Below are 21,690 nucleotides of genomic sequence, written 5' to 3'. Positions count from 1 at the left end.
AAGCGCTCTGGAGAAAGGTTTGTTCACCTCTGCACATGTGACCGACTGCTGCGTAAAACTGTTCATGCATGTCTGGTCTACGCCACACAAACATACATTCACTGGCCATTTTATTAGTTACACCTTAGACCCCTTTTTGCTATCAGAACTGCTTTAATACTTCATGGCATCGATTTAACAAGGTGCTGGAAACATTCCTCAGATTTTGGTTCTCATTGACACGGTAATGTCACACAGTTTCAGCAGATTTGTCCATGATGAAAATCTCTCATTCCATCACATCGCAAATGTGCTCTGAGATTTGGACTGTGGAGTCCATTTGAGTGCAGCGAACTCACTGCTATGATCAAAAACGATGAGATGATTTGACATTTGTGACGTGGTGCGTTATCCTGCTGCTTCCTCAGAAGGGACAGTACACTGTTTCATAAAGGGATGGACATTATCAGCAACAGTATTCAGGTATGCTGTGGGCTTTAAACTATGCTCAAATGGTGCTAACTGTCCCACAGTGTGCCAAGAAAATGTGCCCCACACCACCAGCCTGAACTGTCATTACAAGGCAGGATGGAGCCACGATTTCATGTTGTTCATGCCAAATTTGAACCCTGCCATCTGAATGTCACAGCAGAAATGGAGATTCATCAGGCCAGGCAAGATGTTTACAGTCTTCTGTCTGAGCCTGTGTGAACTGTGGTCTCAAATTCCTGTTCTTAACTCTCATGAGTAGCAACTGGTGTGTTCTTCTGTTGTTGTAGCCCATTTTCTTCCAGGTCTGACATATTGTGAGTTCAAAGATGCTTTTTTTGCATACCTTGGTTGTAACGAGTGGTTATTTGAGTTCCTGTGCCCTTATTGTCAGCTCGAAGCAGTCTTGCCATTCTGCTCTTTGGTCTTTGGCAGCAAAACATTTTGAACTACTGCTCAGTGGATGGTTTCTCCTTCTCAGGCTATTTTGTGTAAACCCTGAAGATATTTATATGGGAAATTCAAATTATATCAGCAGGTTCCGAAATACTCACACCAGCCTATCTAGCACAACAACCACGCCACGTCCAGAGTCACTTAAATCATCTTTCTTCCCCATTCAGTGCTCAGTTTGAACTTGCGTACATCCCTAATTAGTTACTGCCCTGTGGTTGGCTAATAAGATATTTGTGTTAACAAGTTGTTGAACAGGTGTATCTAATGAAGTGGCTTTAAATTATTTAAGTGCTAAAACAGAATGTCTGTGAAGGTTCTCAGTCATCCAGGTCATCGTAGTCAAAGGAGCTTGCAAAGAAAAGCGTCTGGACTTCTTTAAGTTACTTGAAGACGTTTCACCTCTCATCCGAGAAGCCAGAGTTTCGGGTGAGTAACTCATCCGAAACTCTGGCTGATTGGGACCCACACCCAGTTTCACACCTTGGCTCAGGCGATTAGAGGATCATCAGGGGGTTCCTTTTGTCCCTCTGTGGGGGGGATACTCCCACTAGGTTTATATCTGGGACTCTCCACCATTTGACCTTAGAACTGAAGAAGCGTCTCGGATGAGAGGTGAAACATCTTCAAGTAACTTAAAGAAGTCCAGACGCTTTTCTTTGCAAGCTCATTTGACTGCTAAAACAGAAGCATTGCTATTGTGTAATTCCTGAAATTCCAATACATCATAGAAGAAACTGACAACCTCAGTGCTACTTGAGTCCACCATAAAATATCATGGTGTATTTGGTTGAGGTCATTTATTTTCCTCTCCTTTTTATGTCTCTGCAGACAACTGGTGGTGTATCGTGGATGGCAGCGTGTTCACCCGAATGGTCGACATGTACAAGAGCATTGTTGTCTTTATGCTAACAGGAGGCAAGACGGTGCTCGTGCCCATGTTCTATGAGAACTATTTTCTTGCAACTCTTCGGCTGCTGGAAAAGCTCCACAAGGTATTCACAAACGACACTCGCCGTTCTCAGCTGTGCTTGTTCGGCAATACAATCCAAGAAGGAAGTGTTTGTGTCACGGTCAGATGGTTCTCGGTAATCTGTAGTCTGCCGTGTACTGTGACATTTCCTGGAGATCAGCAGGTTTTTGTTCCATGTTACCAGGTAAACTTGAAGGCACAACACGTGGAGTACAACCGCTTTTACATCCCAGACATCACCAGCCTCGTGGACATCCAGGAAGACTACCTCAAATGGTTTCTGAGTAAAGCTGAGATTGTGAGTACTGAGTTTGGGATAGGTTTTTGGGAAGGCATCTGTGTTTGTCAGGTCTGTTTGTCTCTTCTTGCTGCCCACTTGTTTCATAAACAACACTCGGGCATTGGAAGGAATTTAAAAATCTCTTCGTTTCTACTTTTAAATGTCTTTTTATTTTTCAAGTGTCAGGTTTGATCAGATGACTTTTCTTTCATTCTCATTTTTAGAAAGTGGGATCATCCCCTTCACAGGTAGTTGAATTAAAGACTCAGTTATTAAGATAAATGATAATAGATAAATGTGATTCATTTAAATGGTGATGGTTTATTAAGCATTCATTCTGTTTTCCCTGCAGAGTGACTTTCCCGCAGTAAACCTGTGTGCCTACCCGTTCATACTGAACGCAAAAGCCAAGACAACCATGCTGCAAACTGATGCTGAACTGCAAATGCAGGTATCCGCTGCTGACAGACTTTATGTGTCAGCAAATGTTTCTTAATTGTTCTCGTTCTCATGTGAACATTGTTTCATCCATTTCTCTCCACCTGTGTCCGTTACCAAGATGGCAGTAAGCGGTGCAAACCTACACAATGTCTTTATGCTGCTCACACTGGAACCCCACCTCGCTAGGAACCCTTACCTGGTGCTCCATGTGCGCAGGAGCCATTTAGTAAGCGACACACTACGTGAGCTCACCATGTACTCTGACGTGGACCTCAAGAAACCACTCAAGGTGAGAGGCGGCACTCACCGGAGGCGTAACTTGGACAAAGCGAAGATTTGTTTTTGTTTTTCATCTGCTTCTTCCTCCCTCCAGGTGATCTTTGATGGAGAGGAGGCCGTAGACGCAGGCGGCGTAACTAAAGAGTTCTTCCTGCTGCTGTTGAAGGAGCTGATGGATCCCGTGTACGGGATGTTCACTCATTACAAAGAGTCCAACCTGCTCTGGTTCTCAGATAAAGTGAGTTTCCCTGGTTGACAGTTAACAGGCAGTGGAATTAGTATGTTAAAGTATTTATCGAGTATATTTAAATATAATTAAGTCTAATTTTAGCATATTACCTTCAACTTGAAGCATTACGGTGAGCCGCACTGCTGCAGACAGTTAAACACGAAGCTCTTTTCCAACTGCTGCACCTGCTGTGAACAGGTTTTAATGAATGAGTAGTTGCAATGTCTTCAAATAGGAAACTTCATCTTTTGAGATGGTTATCCAGAAGAAAAATGATACTTAATCTGGAGACTGTGTTTTAAAACATCAGAGACAGATCAGAGACAGCTTATTTATTTATTTAGTTTATGGATAATTTAGAAACACACAACTGTTTAAGTAACTTTGGATATGAACTAAAATCATCGGTTAATTCCTAATGCACAACAGTGTAGCACAGCTAATCCATGCTTTACAGGGGTTATTGCATTTCAGTCACAAAGCTGAAAGCTGCATACAGTGGTCCACTTCTTTTTTCCTACCTCTGAAAGAAAAAGAAAAATACTGTGACTCTGCAGACTGAAACATATTTGGACTTGCTGACAATAAGCAGCCTGTGCTGTTGGCTTTTAGCTCAGCTGTTTTCTGGGAAGTAAAGCGTTTAGGTTAATAATGATATTATGAGATCTCAGTGACGTCAGAAAAGAAAGAAGATTTAAGTAATTAGTAAGCATACTGCTCCTGTGCTGTGTGTGTAAATTGCACTCAGCCTTGTTTTAGGTTTGAAGCATCTTGTCTGGGCTGTGTGGGGTCCAGCCTAATTTGCCCCTTGGAGATAATGTCTCTTTGACATGCGCAGGATGGACGAGTCATATCTGTTGCTCAAAAAGAGAAGTCAGTGTTTCAATAAATCCACTGACCTTTTCCTTTTAGTTTGAAGCCTTTCAGCTTTCTTTTGTCTGGGTTTGTTTTTTTGTTTTGTTTTTTTTTTGGACTAAAGAGCAGTCGGCCTATAATTGATTACCCGAATGTGGACTGGCAGTTGTTTGACTGCTGCTGTTTTTTCCAAGAAGAAGAGCTGCTGTTTCTGCAGTTATACACAGAGATGCTGTATGTCAGTGGGAACACTAAGGTTTACAAAACACTCACCTCTATAAGGGAGCTCGTCCCTCAGCCTTGACCGTCATGCTGACTGAGATTGGAAACAACATAATATTAGCTCTGTTCAGTCAGTCACCTCTCTGTCATTCAAATTAAGGTCAAAATCACCCCCCCCCCCCCCCCCTTTTAAACTAACTCTTTGTAAAATTATTAAGTAAAAAAGTAAGAGGTATTTGCATGAGAGTAGCATTTATTTTATATAGTCCAAGATTCCTTTTCTGGCACATAATTATAACACACAGTTGCAGCCATAGTGATAATCTAAAAGATGTCAAGATTTTCTTTTGGAGTGAGACAGAAGGACATGATTAGAAATGAGTACACCAAAGGGACATCTCAGGTTGAGTGGAGACAAGAGATGGTTTGGACATGTGCAGAGGAGGGACAGTGAATATTGGAAAAAGGATGTTAAAGATTGAGCTGCCAGAGACGAGGAAAAGAGGAAGACCACAGAGAAGATTCATGGATGTAGTGAAGGAGGACATGCAGAGGGTTGGAGTGACAGAGGAGGATGTCAGGGATAGAGTGAGATGGAGGAAGATGATCTGGTGTGGCGAGTTGCGCTCGAGGGGTGGTGTTGTTGGTTTCAGGGTCCACTATGTTGTTCCAGAATATCTCAACTATTCGGTAGGTTAATGGTTGGTGTATTTTTAGGCACATACTTAGCGATCATTGGATGAAGCCCACTGGTGATCTACTGACCAGCTGTTTGTTTCAATTCAAACAACTGTCATGGCTGCCATAGCCTCTACAGACTGCTTTGTGTAGATGAGTTAGTGAAACAGCTTCATCAGCTTTCTTGTGTTTTTGTGCCTTGTGATACAACATACAGTCTCTTTCTTGCACGAGGGTGTAACCATTGACATCCTCACATCTGTCCATTGCCAGTTTTTTTCATTTTGTACAAATCTGGCTAACTCTTCCAAGTTTTATCTTTTTTTCCCCTTCTCTTCAGCGTCCTTATACTCATCATAAAAATTCCCTTTTAGCACACAAACACAAACAATTTTCCTTGTTACTAAAGCTGATTCTTAAGTGTGATTTCACTAACTCGTCTACACAATTTTGTAGAGGTAATAGAAGCTTTGGCAGTTGTTTACTTTAAATGACAACTTTAATCTCCATATTTTGGCTTTATTCTATCCTTATGATAGCATATTTACCTCGAAGCTCTGATATCTTAGAGTTAAGAAGAAAGGTACCTTTTTCATATTTGTATAGTTCTGTGAGTGTGAATTTACTGCTGGTGTACCGTATAACATTTTTCAGCTCGTGGGATGTGAGAAATTGTCGAGTTATGTTGAGCCAGCTGACATGATGCCACCAAAGACTCTGCTCAGATTTCAGCCACAGAGAAGTGGTAAAAGAAAGGCAACAGGAAAATAATGTTTCTGCGTGCATCTCCAGTGTTTTGTAGAGCAGAACTGGTTCCACCTGATCGGGATCATCTGCGGTCTGGCCATCTATAACGCCACAGTGGTGGACCTCCACTTCCCCCTGGCTCTCTACAAGAAGCTGCTCGAGGTGTCACCCACGCTGGAGGACTTCAAAGAGCTCTCACCCACCGAAGCCCGGTAAACATGGCACATTGCAACTCACCATTTATTTTTAATTCATTTTTTAATCTATATATTTATTTATATATAAGGGTTAATCTGTACTCCGAGTTGGTAAAGACTTAAAATAATGAATGAAAGAATTCAATTTTTGATCAAACTTAGCAGAACAGTCTTTAAGTTTTAAGAAATGACATGACATCCTTAAAGCATAAAGAGAGATAACTGTGGGATTAGTGGACTTCCAGGGGAATAGGATGCAACTGAAGAGACCTCTTAGGTGAGAGGTCTTCAAAACTTAAGTCAAGTTCTTTTTCAAGATCCTTCAACTACCACGACCTGAATGACTGAGGACCTACACAAACAATAGGAAGAAAGATCTCACCAAAAGCGATGTTTGCATGCAAGCAAGGTATGTTTGGGGAACAAGTGGAACCCCCAAATATAGCAATGGAAGTGGTCAGTTTGTTATTGGGTTCCTAAAACCTTCCATAAAAAATTATGCAGTCTGAAGCAAAAGACAAACAAGGTGAGGCATGACATCTGGCACATTGGTCCATAATGTTGGGGTAAGTTCTTGATAAATAAGACCTTGAAAAGTGGATTCTATATCTTAAATAGTGTAAGTTGAAACCTGGCACAGAATCTAATCTGGAAATAAAGAAATAAATGGGACAATAAAATAACTTGAATGCCTCGATTATGTCACAGAAGATAGGAGGCATAAGTAAGAGCACAGGGTTTTTTTCAATAACGGCATCGCAGACTTAAAATGACTTAAAATGAGACTTCAAACTGAGACTGAATCCTAAGATTGCGCGTAAGAGGAGGGAACTCACAGATTTTTGCGACCTACTGTGTAGCATTTGTATTTCTGGGAGTTAAGGTGCAAAATATAAGGAGGAGAATATTTAAATCAAGCACGAAGTTTACAGTTTTGGGTTTTTGTGTATTTTTCTTAATCACCTGTAAAACTAAACACACCTGTTAGGTTCAAGCTTCAAGCTTCTTTATTTGTCACATGCATAGTTATACAAGTATAACACACAGTGAAATGTAGTGAATGTTAGCACTATTTGGTGAATGCACTCAGATGCTGTTTTGCTCTGTTTAATAAATCTTGCCCTAATAGGTGATGGAGAGTAGATTAGAGAGGCAGATGAAGAAAAGGATGAGCGAGATTGAATCTCAAGTCTACACTCGGCGAGTGAAGCCGGTCGATAAATGTATGAATATGTGAAGACCGATATATAAAACGTGTAAATTGTTCTAATAAAGAAAGTCCCAATCTGGGGGCTTTACTGTCCCACAGAAACAAAGAAATAAATTGGTGCAATGATTTTAAAAAATGCCTGGAATAAAAAAAGATTATGACTCCATTAATTTTAACCTATTAGCAAGAAGAGAAGAAAGTCTGGACACGCAGGGCTGTCAGAGTAAAGTGATGATAATATCTCAGCCTTGGGCCAGCGACTTGAAATAGTCCTCCTTTAGAAGGATGTTTACCTTCATCGGGGTTAGGATCAAATCTGCACCCGGATGCCAAATCCGTGTGCCACTTGTTTACATAAGCAGTGTTTTTGCTTTTCAGAGTAGCAGTGAGATTGTTTGCCACTTCATTGAATTTAGAGCAGGAACGGTCAGCATTTCCGTTCAGCCTAATTGTCTCCAGTCAACTATTGATTTTGCGATTATCCATTGAATGTGATTACCGATACGTACGGGCTGCAGCAGCCTGTTGCTCTCGAGACAACACCATCTTAAAGGACACTACATCTTAAAATGTTTGTTCTTATTATTTTGTCTGTCTTTTTGAGCCGTTCAGCTTCAACAGGCTAAAGGCAGCACAGTGGAGACAACACACAGATAAGAAGCAGACACCAGCTCTGCTTTCTGATAAAACATTGTTTGATATTTTCTTTGTACTGTGACCTCAGCCGAGTAACTTGGGTCAAATTGCAAAACAATAATAATATATCCCCTTTGGCTAATTAGCATTTCCGTTGGCAGCCCATTTGTCCTTCCTGTTATTGGTGGTTATAACATCTAGCATTTTCTTTTCAGGAAAACTAACACAACACTCCCTGTGAGTCATTTCCTATTATTAATAATTCACCTCTAATCTGACAGAGCCTGTGTTCACGATTTGTTTCATCTACGGAGCTGTTGGAGCAGCACGGCTGATCCCTGGGTTTTCAATGTAAAGGTCAAACGTGGATAGAGTTGAGAGTTAAATACAAGTATAACACCAAAGAGCTGCAAAGAGTGTTACCGACAAGTTCTGTATTACTACAGCTCCAAGCAGTGACTATAACACTGTGTGTAACACCATAATACAGTTTTAACTTTCCTTGTTTTGCTTCTGTCTGCTGAGCAAATGACAGTTTGAGTTTTCTGTGTTGGTTTTTATGAGTTGATTTCTTTGTTTCTCCAGGAGTTTACAACAGCTTTTAGACTATGAAGGAAGTGACGTGGAGGAGACGTTTCTTCTCAACTTTGCTGTAAGTGTAACTTTTTATTTGTTGATTTTTATGCCACGTGTGTGAAAAAGGCTGGTGTTATTCTTTATTTTGTTTATTGTTAATATGTTCCTTGAAGTTCTACGTTACAGAATGACTCACGACTGTTCGTTCTTTGTCGCCTTGGTGGTATATTTTGGGTCATTGTTGTGCTGGAAGACACATCCATGACCCATCTTCGTTGTTCTGGCTGAGGGACAGAGGCTATATTTTACATTACATGGCCACAGTGGCCCCTCATTGTGTTGAAGTCGTCCTGTCCTTAGCAGAAAAACGGCCCCAAAGCACAATGGCTTTACCTCCCTGCTTGACTATGTGGATGGTGTTCATACTCAAAGAATCTCGTGTTTCAAGTCAAGTTGATGTTAAAGAGTCTGATCTTTGGTTTCGTCTAACCGCGGCATTTTCTCCCAAGCCTTCTCTTGCTCATTGGCAAACTTAAGACTGGCCGTTACAAGTGCCATCTTGAACACTTCATAGGTGGTGAAAGATTTTCAGTTCATTACAACGTAGCATATTGCCAATGGTGTTCTTAGTCCTGTCTGCCAGTTTTGGGGTGATGCATCACCCTCATCCCATAGGGCAGGCTTTTCATGGTGATCAGTTTATATTTCTTGCATTTCCAAATAATCACACCAGCATTGTCACCTTCTCTCCACGCTTCTTGCTAATGGTCTTGTGGCCCATTCCAGCCTTGTGCAGGTCTACAATCTTGTCCCTGATGTCCTTTGATGGCTCGTTGGTCTCCCTCATGGTGGTGATGGAGAGGTTAGAATGGAAGAAATTGATATTGTGGACACGTGTGCTTTATATACATAACAAGTTTGGATCAGGAGTCTCTGTAATTGATTGACATACATTTTAATCTGTGTACCACACAGGCACTAGGGTGTTTACCTTACAATATGAAGAGCCTTGAGACGATTGATTTGGCGCTATATAAATAAGACAATTGAATTGAATTGATCCTCTGGCTTCTACAATGTGGGGTTAACTGAAAATGAAGTACAGCACATGTTAAGGGATCCTTGGTTGTAAAGATCTGTGATACAGAAGAAGGGCCTAAAACAGTCTTTGACTGCAGAGGAAAATATGTGTGTGTGTGAGGTTTAGCTGACAGACGGTTTTGGTGTTTGGAAAAAACCAAAAAACAAAACTGGAGCATCACAGGACTTCTTTAACTTTAAAATGTTAAAAAAATAAAGCTGCAATTATCTTGTGCGGCTTGTGCACTTTTGCAACGTAAAAAAACTCCACAGTGAGTCTGTTTGTTGTGCTCATGTCTTAGATCACCAGGGAGAACTACGGGATGACAGAAGTCAAGGAGCTGATTCCCGGAGGAGAGAGCGTCGCTGTGGACAAAAACAACAGGTTTGGTGACTCGACAAATCAAAAAAACGCACACTGAAAATTTAAGCTGACTTTTCAGCACGTTTCAGTCGGTATTTCAGGAGGCAGAGCAGGTCACCTACTAATCGGAAGGTTGGTGGTTCAATCCCCGTCTGCTCCGGTCAAATATACTTGGGCAAGATACTAACCCCAAGTTGCTCTCCCATGCATCCATGGGAATGTGAATGTGTGTCAATGCTGGATAGAAAGCACCTGCAGGGCTCTCAAAATTTCAAAATCCCTGGTAGCCCTTCGGGCAGGGACTCTTCAGTTTTTGGTAGCCAGAAATAAATGTAAGTAGCCCGAATAAAAAAGAGAGCAATTTTTTTGATTGATGTTTTGTTTCCTGTTTTGTTTCCTTTACAATATTATACATTAAAGTATAATATTGTAAAGGAAACAAAACATTAATCAAAAAATTGTTGAAAAACAAATTACAACATTGTATAAAAATTACAATCATCAACTCAAATACTTGGTTCTAATTGAACAGAAATTTCTATGAACTTGTAAGAACTGTGTAGGACATGAATCAGTCTGTGTCAGATCCTGAATTTGAAATTTCCGCTGAAGTCACGGGTAAGAGACAGTGGAACCAAGATCTAGGCCATTTGCTTTTTGAAGTTTGCAAAGACTGCTAAATTTTGCCAGTGGTAGTTCACTCTTTGCAACATAGTACGCTGTTCTAAACAGATTTTTCAGGTTTATTTTTAGTATGTTATTTGCAATTGGTGTTTGTTCTGGGAAAGATATTGCAGACTGAGCAATAATGCATTTCTTGCATTTCTCATGGGTTCTAATGGGGGCATTTCTTAAAATGACTGGTCCCAGTAACAAAGGCGCTTGTCGACTCAGAAATCGAGAGAAAACCAACAACACACCCGGCAGAACATTATGTTATTTACACGGGTGCACATAAGTGGTCCGCATGTGCGCATTCGCTGTCAAAATAAAAGACTCGCACCAGATAAGAAGTTGCAACGCGCGTTTGCGTATCTGATTGAGGAATCACTCATCTTTGGAAAAGAGAGTTTATTACAGAGAAATGGCTCTTTCCAAAATAAAAGCTATACTATACGCTTCTTCTGGGCTATATTCTCAGCAGCATATTGTAGCGGGTCAGGGCTGTTCGGGGTTCTGTTTGTACAGTTATGTTTTGTTTATGTTGCCATAGTGACGGGTGACGCCCTCTCGCTGCGACGGTGTGTCCTTCCGGGGTCAGAGGGCGCCCTGTGTGTTGTTGTTGTTGTTGTTGCTGTGCGGTTGCCGCGCCGAGCAGTTAGCTAGCGGCAGTGTTCTTCTGCAGATGTCAATAAACGGCTGTGCTCCCTGGCTAGCTCACGGGAAGCAAGACCAAACGACACCTCCGTCTCCTCGTTGTCTGAGCTCGCCACATTGGTGTCAGAAGTGGGATGATGGTGGCACCCCATGTTCTGACCCGAGTGACTTGGTGCGCCAAAAGAAGGCACCTGGACATTTGCAAAGTGAAAGCAAAAAACAAGCGCAAATTCAAACGCGATTTCAATATGTCACATATTGACAGTGGCTCACCGATGCCAATGACATAATTACCCAGCTACATTTCCGAAAGAATGCAAAAGCATTGACATATATTTTTTCCATCCTATGATAGCCCGACGGGCAGGGCTGAGATAGATTTTGGTAGCCCGACTGGAAAAATCGCTAGCCCCGGGACGTCGGGCTAGCGATTTTGCGAGCCCTGTGTTACAGGTATGGCCCTTTAAGGATGAAGCCTGATGGGAAATGTATTCGGGATGTGTGTAGCGGGACTGCCTGGTGTATGTGTGAAGAGAGAGAGCGGAGAAGGGGAAAAAGTAACGGTTAGCTACAGAAGAGACGAAAAGAAAATAAATAAAAGGAATATAATAACTCCCTCGACAGCCAGAGTTGTGTCGGCGATGCTCGCTGTGAGTAAACTGTTTCAGCCACTGTACGCGGTGTTCGTGCCTTAGAGAAGAAATAAAGTTCGGTGAAGCAGTTTCCTATGCCTCCTTCTATCTTTTTGCTAGCGGAGTTGACCTGTATAGTAAGCTGTTGCCGGCTACGAGTCAGTTACGGAACCTTCAAGTAACTGCCAGAGGTTTCCTTACTACGGTTCGGGGCCGCGGATCTGGCGCGGTAACACCTGTATCTGATTGAGGAAACACTCATCTTTGGAAAAGAGAGTTTATTACAGAGAAATGGCTCTTTCCAAAAGAAAAGCTATACTATACGCTTCTTCTGGGCTATATTCTCAGCAGCATATTGTAGCGGGCCAGGGCTGTTCGGGGTTCTGTTTGTACAGTTATGTTTTGTTTATGTTGCCATAGTGACGGGTGACGCCCTCTCGCTGCGACGGTGTGTCCTTCCGGGGTCAGAGGGCGCCCTGTGTGTTGTTGTTGTTGTTGTTGCTGTTGCTGTGCGGTTGCCGCGCTGAGCAGTTAGCTAGCGGCAGTGTTCTTCTGCAGATGTCAATAAACGGCTGTGCTCCCTGGCTAGCTCACGGGAAGCAAGACCAAACGACACCTCCGTCTCCTCGTTGTCTGAGCTCGCCACATTGGTGTCAGAAGTGGGATGATGGTGGCACCCCATGTTCTGACCCGAGTGACTTGGTGCGCCAAAAGAAGGCACCTGGACATTTGCAAAGTGAAAGCAAAAAACAAGCGCAAATTCAAACGCGATTTCAATATGTCACATATTGACAGTGGCTCACCGATGCCAATGACATAATTACCCAGCTACATTTCCGAAAGAATGCAAAAGCATTGACATATATTTTTTCCTTCCTATGATAGCCCGACGGGCAGGGCTGAGATAGATTTTGGTAGCCCGACTGGAAAAATCGCTAGCCCCGGGACGTCGGGCTAGCGATTTTGCGAGCCCTGTGTTACAGGTATGGCCCTTTAAGGATGAAGCCTGATGGGAAATGTATTCGGGATGTGTGTAGCGGGACTGCCTGGTGTATGTGTGAAGAGAGAGAGCGGAGAAGGGGAAAAAGTAACGGTTAGCTACAGAAGAGACGAAAAGAAAATAAATAAAAGGAATATAATAACTCCCTCGACAGCCAGAGTTGTGTCGGCGATGCTCGCTGTGAGTAAACTGTTTCAGCCACTGTACGCGGTGTTCGTGCCTTAGAGAAGAAATAAAGTTCGGTGAAGCAGTTTCCTATGCCTCCTTCTATCTTTTTGCTAGCGGAGTTGACCTGTATAGTAAGCTGTTGCCGGCTACGAGTCAGTTACGGAACCTTCAAGTAACTGCCAGAGGTTTCCTTACTACGGTTCGGGGCCGCGGATCTGGCGCGGTAACACCTGTATCTGATTGAGGAAACACTCATCTTTGGAAAAGAGAGTTTATTACAGAGAAATGGCTCTTTCCAAAAGAAAAGCTATACTATACGCTTCTTCTGGGCTATATTCTCAGCAGCATATTGTAGCGGGCCAGGGCTGTTCGGGGTTCTGTTTGTACAGTTATGTTTTGTTTATGTTGCCATAGTGACGGGTGACGCCCTCTCGCTGCGACGGTGTGTCCTTCCGGGGTCAGAGGGCGCCCTGTGTGTTGTTGTTGTTGTTGTTGCTGTGCGGTTGCCGCGCTGAGCAGTTAGCTAGCGGCAGTGTTCTTCTGCAGATGTCAATAAACGGCTGTGCTCCCTGGCTAGCTCACGGGAAGCAAGACCAAACGACACCTCCGTCTCCTCGTTGTCTGAGCTCGCCACATTGGTGTCAGAAGTGGGATGATGGTGGCACCCCATGTTCTGACCCGAGTGACTTGGTGCGCCAAAAGAAGGCACCTGGACATTTGCAAAGTGAAAGCAAAAAACAAGCGCAAATTCAAACGCGATTTCAATATGTCACATATTGACAGTGGCTCACCGATGCCAATGACATAATTACCCAGCTACATTTCCGAAAGAATGCAAAAGCATTGACATATATTTTTTCCTTCCTATGATAGCCCGACGGGCAGGGCTGAGATAGATTTTGGTAGCCCGACTGGAAAAATCGCTAGCCCCGGGACGTCGGGCTAGCGATTTTGCGAGCCCTGACCTGGATAGGAAAAGCATAGAAAAAAGTGCTGGTGTGAATGAGTGAAGCTTTATAAAAAGCTCTTTGAGTTCTCAGAGTAGAAAAGCTCTATATAAGAACCAGCCCGTTTACCAGATTAGATTTAATTTCATGAACGTTTCCATTTTTTCAGTGCTACACGCTCTGTCCTCTCTGAAGGAAGAAGCAAAGACTGTGAGATTTAATTTTTTTTTTCCCCGCACAGAGATTATAATGCGCTCATGGAGCCAGCAGCTTGTGTCCCATTGTTGGAGCTGAAGGCCACGATCTGTGCTGCACACACAGACACAGTTTTTTAGATTCACTCACACCGTGCTATTGCGCCTCATTTCTAGCTGCTGTCCTTGTGCCAGTGGCACTGATTACAGCGTTATGTGAAGGAGTCCTCAGAGAGAGAGCGTTTGGGGGCGGGCGGTGTCAACATGTCTGGCTGCTGGTGCTGAACAGATGGCGAGAGCAGCAGTAACACAAATTGTTTCTCCAAAATCCCTTTGACACTCAGATATGGAACTAGAACAAGAGGAATATTAGATTGTGGTGTTAAAGCAGCATCTCATACCGCACGTTTTATTTTGATACTGAAGGTTACTTTATCAGACTGATGAATCCTGCCTTTGTTTTTGTTTCGTTTTGTGTTGTGTAAGACAAGTTTGGTGTTTGCAGGGCTTTGTGACCCCTGTGGGTGTGACTTGCTTGGCTGGGAAGACTGTAGCATTGGTCTGAAGCCTGTATTTATTAGCTTGTTGACGTGAAGCAGTTGTGTGCGTGTCTGTGCGCTGGTTTCCTATATGAGAAGACCTGCTTGTGTATTTCTCTCAAATTTCAGGAGAATCAGAATCAATCAGAATCAGAATACTTTATTAATCCCGAGGGAAATTAGGGTTACAGCAGGCAGTACGCTAATGGCGCATGCGCACTTACAAAGGAACCTTCTGACCAACTGTTGGAGCATGTTGGTCCTTCTGTTGGTACCTTCCCTGTTTGAACGGGGGTTTGTGGCAGCAGCTGCTACACAGAGTCCTCGCTTTCTAAATGAAACGACATCATTACTTTCTGTGTGTGTGATCAGGGAAAAGGTTTTAAAAATCTGGTTTCTCTCTTTTTCTTCTTTCTTGGAGTGATTGCTCGAGGATTGCGCGTTCCTGAACATTTGAGTTAAAGTAACTGGTTTCTTCTGAATCCCCGACATCTGATTCACTTTGGGATTTTTAACCTGTTATTTTGAATCTATTAAGATGCTGTTATGCACTGTGTGTGGTTGGCTTGGGGTTTCCTGTTGTTGTAGCTGAGTACATGTCTTAGACAGAGATAGCCTGAGTGAATATAAAATGTATTTATTACGGGGAAAGAAAAGTTCTTAAAACCTAATTGCTCCCTAAAACCAATAACTAGTTGTGTTACCAGTTAATAGTTATTAATGCTTGTGCAATCAAGTGTTTGTAATTACTGGCAGTGAGTGTTTCACATCACTGTGGAGGGATTTTGTCCCACTCCTCTTTGCAGAACTGTTTTAATTCAGCCACACTGGAGGGTTTCTGAACGGCCTGTTCAAAGGACACGACAAAGCATCTCAATCAGACTGAAGTCTGACTTTGACTAGTGATGGAAAGTGACAAATATGTTCTGCTTTCTTCTCCCTTTTGTCTTTGACATGTTTGATAAATGCATGGATCTCTGTCACTGACTTTAGTGCAGTAGTTGCTCAGCCCAAACTAAAGCTTTCCATTGGTTTCCCAAATTTAAAAATAATGTTGAAGCTGCACATTCCTCTCCTTCAGTACAGTAATTTTACTTTTAAGCATTCATTTCAGAGGTCTTAAAATAGATTAATGTTAGGAACTCTGTTTAAATATAAGTCTGTAGTTTAGCTTGGCACAGTGAAAACAAATCTGTTTTAGTATTTACACATATATTGACGCACTCACAGGTGGCTCCAGCACAGATGAAGAGATTAGAGGTTTAATCTACCTAAGCAACTTCTGCGCTAAGACCTCACAGAGGTGTAAACAAAATTAGAGCGGGCTGGATGAAGAGGACGTTGATGAGTTCCAAGCAGGTTTCAAGAAACAAACCAAAAAAAAGCTTTGAACAGACGGCTCAGACAATGTGAACACACTCGGATTCAGACACAATGAGAGAGGAAGAGAGTGTTTATAGTCCCACTTTGACATCTGAATAAATAAATTTACTGAACCTATTTGTGTGTGTGTGTGTGTGTGTGTGTGTGTGTGTTTCAGGAAGGAGTTTGTGGAGGCCTACCTGCGCTACGTGTTCTCAGACTCGGTGGGGGAGCAGTACTCTGCCTTCTCCGCTGGTTTCCTGAAGGTGTGTGGTGGTGAGATCCTGTCTCTGTTCCAGCCCTCCGAGCTGATGGCCATGGTGGTCGGCAATAATAACTACAACTGGGAGGAGATGGAGAAGGTCAGTGTGTGGTTTAATCATCTGCACATGTACTCCGACTGCTCTGATCAACTTTCCAGCTCAGGGTCAGCAAAGCCTCTCCTCACTGTGTGTGTTTTTCTTTTTTTGTTGTTGTCATTGTTGGATTAAAATCTTGAATCCCCTGCAGCACAAGTGTTTGCAGACCAATAGTTTATATGTGAAAGATTTGTTCAGATGCTGCATTTAAAAAAAAAACAAACCCTAAAATCCTTGTCATCGACCACAGGAAAGAATGATGTAGTTTTTAGCTTTGTGTTTATATAACCAGGGAACTGCCTCGCTCAGAATAACCACTGCAGCCATGCCTGCGGCTCTACATACCAGCCTCAGTGAATGATAGATGTTTAGCTTTAGCATCGTAGATTAGAACGGTAGTGCGAAACACCCTCAAACATTACCTCAAACCATCACCTCAGGCGGTGCTACATTGTACCTGAAAGATTAATTATAGGTGTTTACGTCTTTAGTAAGAAGCAGGAAAGAAAAGGCTCTTTCACTGGTGTAAGACACAGATACCGGCGAACCACGTTTGGTTGTTGCGATTGTCTTTTTACTGGATGCAAAAGAAAAAATGGAACAATAAGTATAAATTCTGCAGTGCTAAAGCGACAAAAAAAATTGAGTTTGACGCAGTATTAGCAAGTTAGAAATCAAACTTCAGGAGATATTTCTGTAGTGTGCTATTCCAGTGTCATACGGTCATTTGAGAGTGTCCTGAAACATCCATCCCCCCTGCACCACTTTCTGTTTGAATGTCAGCGCAAGGGCAGATGTTTCAGGACATTAAAAACATGAACCAAAGAATTTTTTTTTATCCAAAACTCATAAATACACTTGTAGTAATGTGCAGTTTTTAAGAGAATCAACTGCAATGAATGCCCATAAAGTGTGAAGGATTGTTTGGGATGATGGGTTTTTACTTGTGTACATATATTTACTTTATATACATATTATTTTCAAATGTTTGCACTGATAAGACTGCATCAAAATTCATTGCACATGTGTAATGATAATAAATAATTTATAGATTTAGTTTACTTTTTAATGTTTCAGCTGTTTGTGGTTTACCAATCTTGTACCTTTAGTTGCAAAATACTAAAACGTGTATTATGTTGTCAGAAATATTCTAAATATATATTCACAAATCATCATATTAGGTAAGTTAAAATTTAGATTGGATGGTGAAGAAAACTGTAGATAAATCTGATCTTTTCTGAAAGGCTCGTTCTCGTGTGTTTCGTGTTATTCCTGCCAGATGTTGAAAAGGCACACCTCTGGATCATTTAATATGGAGGCGAATAAATGATTTAGAAACTCCGCTCTTGTGGGTTGTTGTGACATTTGGCTTACTTTGCAGCTCTGGATGTGATCATAAACGGTATGAGCCAAAACAGTTCTTCACATATTTTACCCGTGACTTTATCTCCTGTGTCCAGAGGTCCTTTTTGTGCAGATTACAACATCTGCACAGCAGATTGTTTTGTCAGATGTCAAAAAACTGGGAAACTGATTTGTTTTGTTTTTTAGGCCAGTAGTTGCAAAAATCACCCAGATTGTTGCACGTCTCTGAGGACTTTATTTCCTGACTGATAAGGAACTAACATGTTTTCCACAAATCAAATTGTTTACTGATGGTAAAACAGGCTTTTAATCTCCAAATCTCTCCTCTCTTTCTACAGAACGCCGTTTATAAGGGGGAGTACACCGCCACTCATCCAACAGTCAGATTGTTCTGGGAGGTTTTCCACGAGTTCCCTCTGGAAAAGAAGAAGCAGTTCTTGTGTAAGCCTTTAATTGCCTCCTTAAATGATCTGCGTGGCAGTTTAATTCTCTTACCCGCAGTCGCTTTGCAGTGTAATAATTTGCAGGTCATGAGAGCAGATCGTGAAGACAGCAGAGCTGCTTCGTGCTGCTTTAACGAAAGCGAGAACTTTTCAGTGTTAATGAAAATAATCACACATTTCAGGAGTTTTGAATAAAGTGTTTCATTCAGATTCAACTGTTTACTTTACAAGACCTCAATTATGCTGAATTCTTTAGTAATAGTAAATGATATGATTAAATAATGTCGAGCATAGTGATACCGCTGCTGTTGTGGGAAGTGTGGCATGACGATGTCCTGTTAAAATCACCCTGTGATTCTTGCTCCTAGATCAGAGGTGTCAAACATTTGGCCCAGGGGGCAGAACTGGCACTCTGAAGGGTCCATTCAGGCCAGCTAACCACAAACCTAACATTTGAACTTATGGGTCGTTCGCTGCAGCCACTTTTAATGAGTCTCTGAATGCAGAATTTCAGGTTTTTCAATCTTAATAATGAGAATAATGCAATTTTTTTCTTTTTCTTTCTTTTTTTCTGTTCTGTAATTTTACACATTTATTTAAAGTGTATTTAAAGCCCAAAGAGTTCTGTGGGCAGGTTTCTCTGTTAAACAAGCATTTCTTTGCAGTGTAAAAAAACATGCATGTTGCTTTCATTGCAACCAAGAATGACTTTTAGCCAAAATATGAAAATCGGAGCAATATTCTCTGCGAGTCAAAAATTGTCTAGACAGGCAAAGACCAGATTTATTAATAACATCCAGAAACATCAAGCTTGTGTCTGCACAAGAGCACAAACATGTTTCAGAGAGCTTCCCTAATTTTGTTTTACCTCTGTTCTGTATGTCCCCTTTCTGCCTGCAGTGTTCCTGACCGGTAGTGACCGCATTCCCATCCACGGCATGGAGAGCCTGCGCATCATCATCCAGTCTACCACAGCAGAGGAGCACTACCTGCCCGTGGCCCACACATGCTACAACCTGCTGGACATGCCCCGCTACCAGACCAAAGAGATCCTGCGCCGCCGCCTCACTCAAGCCGTGGAGCAGTACGAGGGCTTCAGCCTGGTCTGAGGGGAGTCCCAGGGGAGACTTAACGCACTTTAACAGCAATACACCCCCACGTGAGTGTCAAGAGTGTGAGTGGGCAATTGTTGGACACGGGAGGGTCACTCTGTTTATATATGGTCTAACAAGATCGTTAAGCATCTTGAATCTTAAAGGTCTATGTATGTAAATGCAGAGTGTTATTGCTTTTTTGCTTTGGGCAAAGTTCCTCAGCCTTCCAGGACCATTTAGAGGAGAATCAAATGACTGATAGATAACAGCCAACATGGAAATTAACCAAAAAAGCACTAAATGGACTAAAATGTGCAGAACGACCCTGGATTATGAAAACTTCGGGACCTAAAAACCAGGACCAGAGAAGGTTGAGAAACTCTTAATTTCTTTTTGCTTTGTTTTGTTTGCAAAGCTGTGTATTTTATATTCCTTAAATTCTATTTTTAATCATTAAAGAATCATGTTATTACCTTGAGACAATATATTGCTTTTTGTTACTTTTAATTTATTAAATAGAGTGGTTATTTTTTGACAAAATTAACACACACACACACACACATACACACACACATACATATATACGTGTATGTAAATAGCACTTTGAATATAATCTTCACTGTGAGGTTGGGAGGAGTGTTAGTCCCGCTGATCCTTTTAAATCTGCCACCAGCATGTCCTCTATGCCTGATTCTGAAAGAGGACAAGCGAGTCAGGCAGGGAGCGAAGCATGCTGAACATCGTTTGCAATCCCTCGTTCTGTTTTAGCTGTGGCTCACAGAGCAGCTGACTTTGTTCTTGAACCTGCATTCAACAGTGTTGCCTTTCTACAGCAAAACCTTCTGTACGGAAACAAAACTTTATTTATTTATTTTTATTTTTATTTTTTGTGGATGTGTGTGCATGTTACAGAGTGAAAACAAAGACCAGATTGTCATTTAGCAGTGACGTTTTTGGAAATGTGATTATTCGCTTTCTTGCAAGAAAAGCATGTCAGCTGAATATGAAGCATCAGTTAGCATCGCTCAGACTGGAAGTGGTAGCAAATACATGTTTGGCTCCTTCAGATGGACACAAAAAGATCGCACTTCCTGTTGTTACAAGCATGTGGATGTCGCGCTTACTGGCTGTTTAGTTAGATTTTCTAGCTGAAAGGGGCCGCATCATCTGCGAGGTCGCAATCAAACAAGACCCCATGAGATGACTGTATTTGGACTAATACGCTAAGATGTTGAGTTTGGCATTAGCCGTGATGAGTTATAGAACAAGTCTGTGCCCCTATGTGGTTTTTATGAATGAGGAACTGTAGATACCAGGCTTTAAATACACTTTGTAATTGTATTAAGTTGGGTGTCTTACCATGGCAGTCAGTGGGGATTAACTTAGCCTCAGCCTCCAGTGGCCACTACAGGAATTGCAGTTTTTGTTGTTGTTTTTTTTTTAGTGCTTCCAGGTTTGCTTATAATATCTAAAATGTGACCTTGCCATCATACCTTTGCCCTCGATGACAGTGCCTAGCAACAACATAACCACAGTATGAAAGGTGGAGCTAGTCAAGATAACACCACCCATGGACAGTGAAGACCCTAGCTAATCATTTTTGCCTGAAACTGGACGTGATGAGCGAGGAAACCGAGGGACAGTCAGCTTATCTTGGCTAATCCTCCTTTGTGACTATAAAATCATTTACAAAATGAACTTCCTGTTTCATTCAGTGTGAGCTAAAACTAACGACTGAGCCCATAAACTCTTCAGAAAAATGTCTACTGAGGTTACAGATACATGGAGCCCAGGGCGTGTTCTCCACGAGAGTCGCCCCCTAATGGCCATTCTAAAGAATCCATATTTTACTACAGTCTGTGCGAGCAACAGGTGAAAGACCCAGAAAAAGAGAGCACCTCTTGTTTAACCACTCTGGTTTCCAGCGATACACACTCCATGTTTGCCGTGGCGTGGATGCAGAACAGTCTCCTTGATTAGTGCTAATTTTAATCGCTTTCGTGAAGTATTTTGAAACAGATTTTTAGATACGCATTCTGATAGTGTGGTCCCTGACACAGACGAGTATCTGAATACAGTCAAAGTCCTTCTTGGCCAACGCAGCGGTATCTCAACAAACCAGGAGTTCGTCCTGTTTCTCTCTTCAATTCCATATAGTCTCTTTCAGTAGACACAGTAGATTTAAATATTCAGGAGGACACGACAATCCCAAACTGTCCAATCACAGCCATCGCAGACTGTGTCCATGTGGTGTGTAGTTACGGTGTAGGCTGCAGGGTTGCAGATTTACAAATATAAATCCCCTGTAAGTGTGGATGACAAAAACTGTCATTTTTGTGTTTATGAAACTTTTCTCCCAGCCTTATTCACGCTTCTTTTCCCCCCCTAACAAACACTCTCATGGCTTCTATAAAATGATGACTTAGACCTCAGAGGGTTAAACAAACTTTGGTCATTTTTAATCATCAGAGCGGCTCTCAGTTGGATTTATTCACCGTGTGACGGAGCCAAACTAGCCGTGTTTTTGCTAGGCCAAGCAAACCGATTCCTCTGTAATGACATTTGAACCGATCTGCTAAGAA

At 42.0% G+C, this 21,690-nt stretch overlaps 1 protein-coding gene across 4 annotated transcripts in view; it reads left to right on the top strand.

Moving 5' to 3' along the window:
* The window catches only part of herc3 (HECT and RLD domain containing E3 ubiquitin protein ligase 3), a 38,919-nt gene extending 19,328 nt beyond the window's left edge, over nt 1-19,591 (top strand). For all 4 annotated transcript variants that reach the window (XM_085276617.1, XM_085276618.1, XM_085276616.1 and 1 more), the window contains 12 exons: nt 1,753-1,916; nt 2,079-2,192; nt 2,399-2,422; nt 2,527-2,625; nt 2,734-2,904; nt 2,989-3,132; nt 5,671-5,837; nt 8,254-8,320; nt 9,627-9,709; nt 16,026-16,209; nt 17,910-18,012; nt 18,915-19,591. In XM_085276617.1, coding sequence (XP_085132743.1) covers nt 1,753-1,916; nt 2,079-2,192; nt 2,399-2,422; nt 2,527-2,625; nt 2,734-2,904; nt 2,989-3,132; nt 5,671-5,837; nt 8,254-8,320; nt 9,627-9,709; nt 16,026-16,209; nt 17,910-18,012; nt 18,915-19,123 — 1,529 coding nt within the window. In that variant the 3' untranslated portion in view covers nt 19,124-19,591. The remainder of the gene's footprint in view (nt 1-1,752; nt 1,917-2,078; nt 2,193-2,398; nt 2,423-2,526; nt 2,626-2,733; nt 2,905-2,988; nt 3,133-5,670; nt 5,838-8,253; nt 8,321-9,626; nt 9,710-16,025; nt 16,210-17,909; nt 18,013-18,914) is intronic.
* Nucleotides 19,592-21,690: the final 2,099 nt, after the last annotated feature.

The sequence above is a fragment of the Mchenga conophoros genome, linkage group LG6 (assembly GCF_057382185.1).
Source record: "Mchenga conophoros isolate Kocher_MC1m ecotype Shallow Benthic linkage group LG6, M_conophoros_male_GT1.1, whole genome shotgun sequence".
Taxonomy (NCBI): domain Eukaryota; kingdom Metazoa; phylum Chordata; class Actinopteri; order Cichliformes; family Cichlidae; genus Mchenga; species Mchenga conophoros.
The sequence above is the reverse complement of the archived record's forward strand: the minus strand, read 5'-3'. Positions and strand labels throughout refer to the sequence as shown.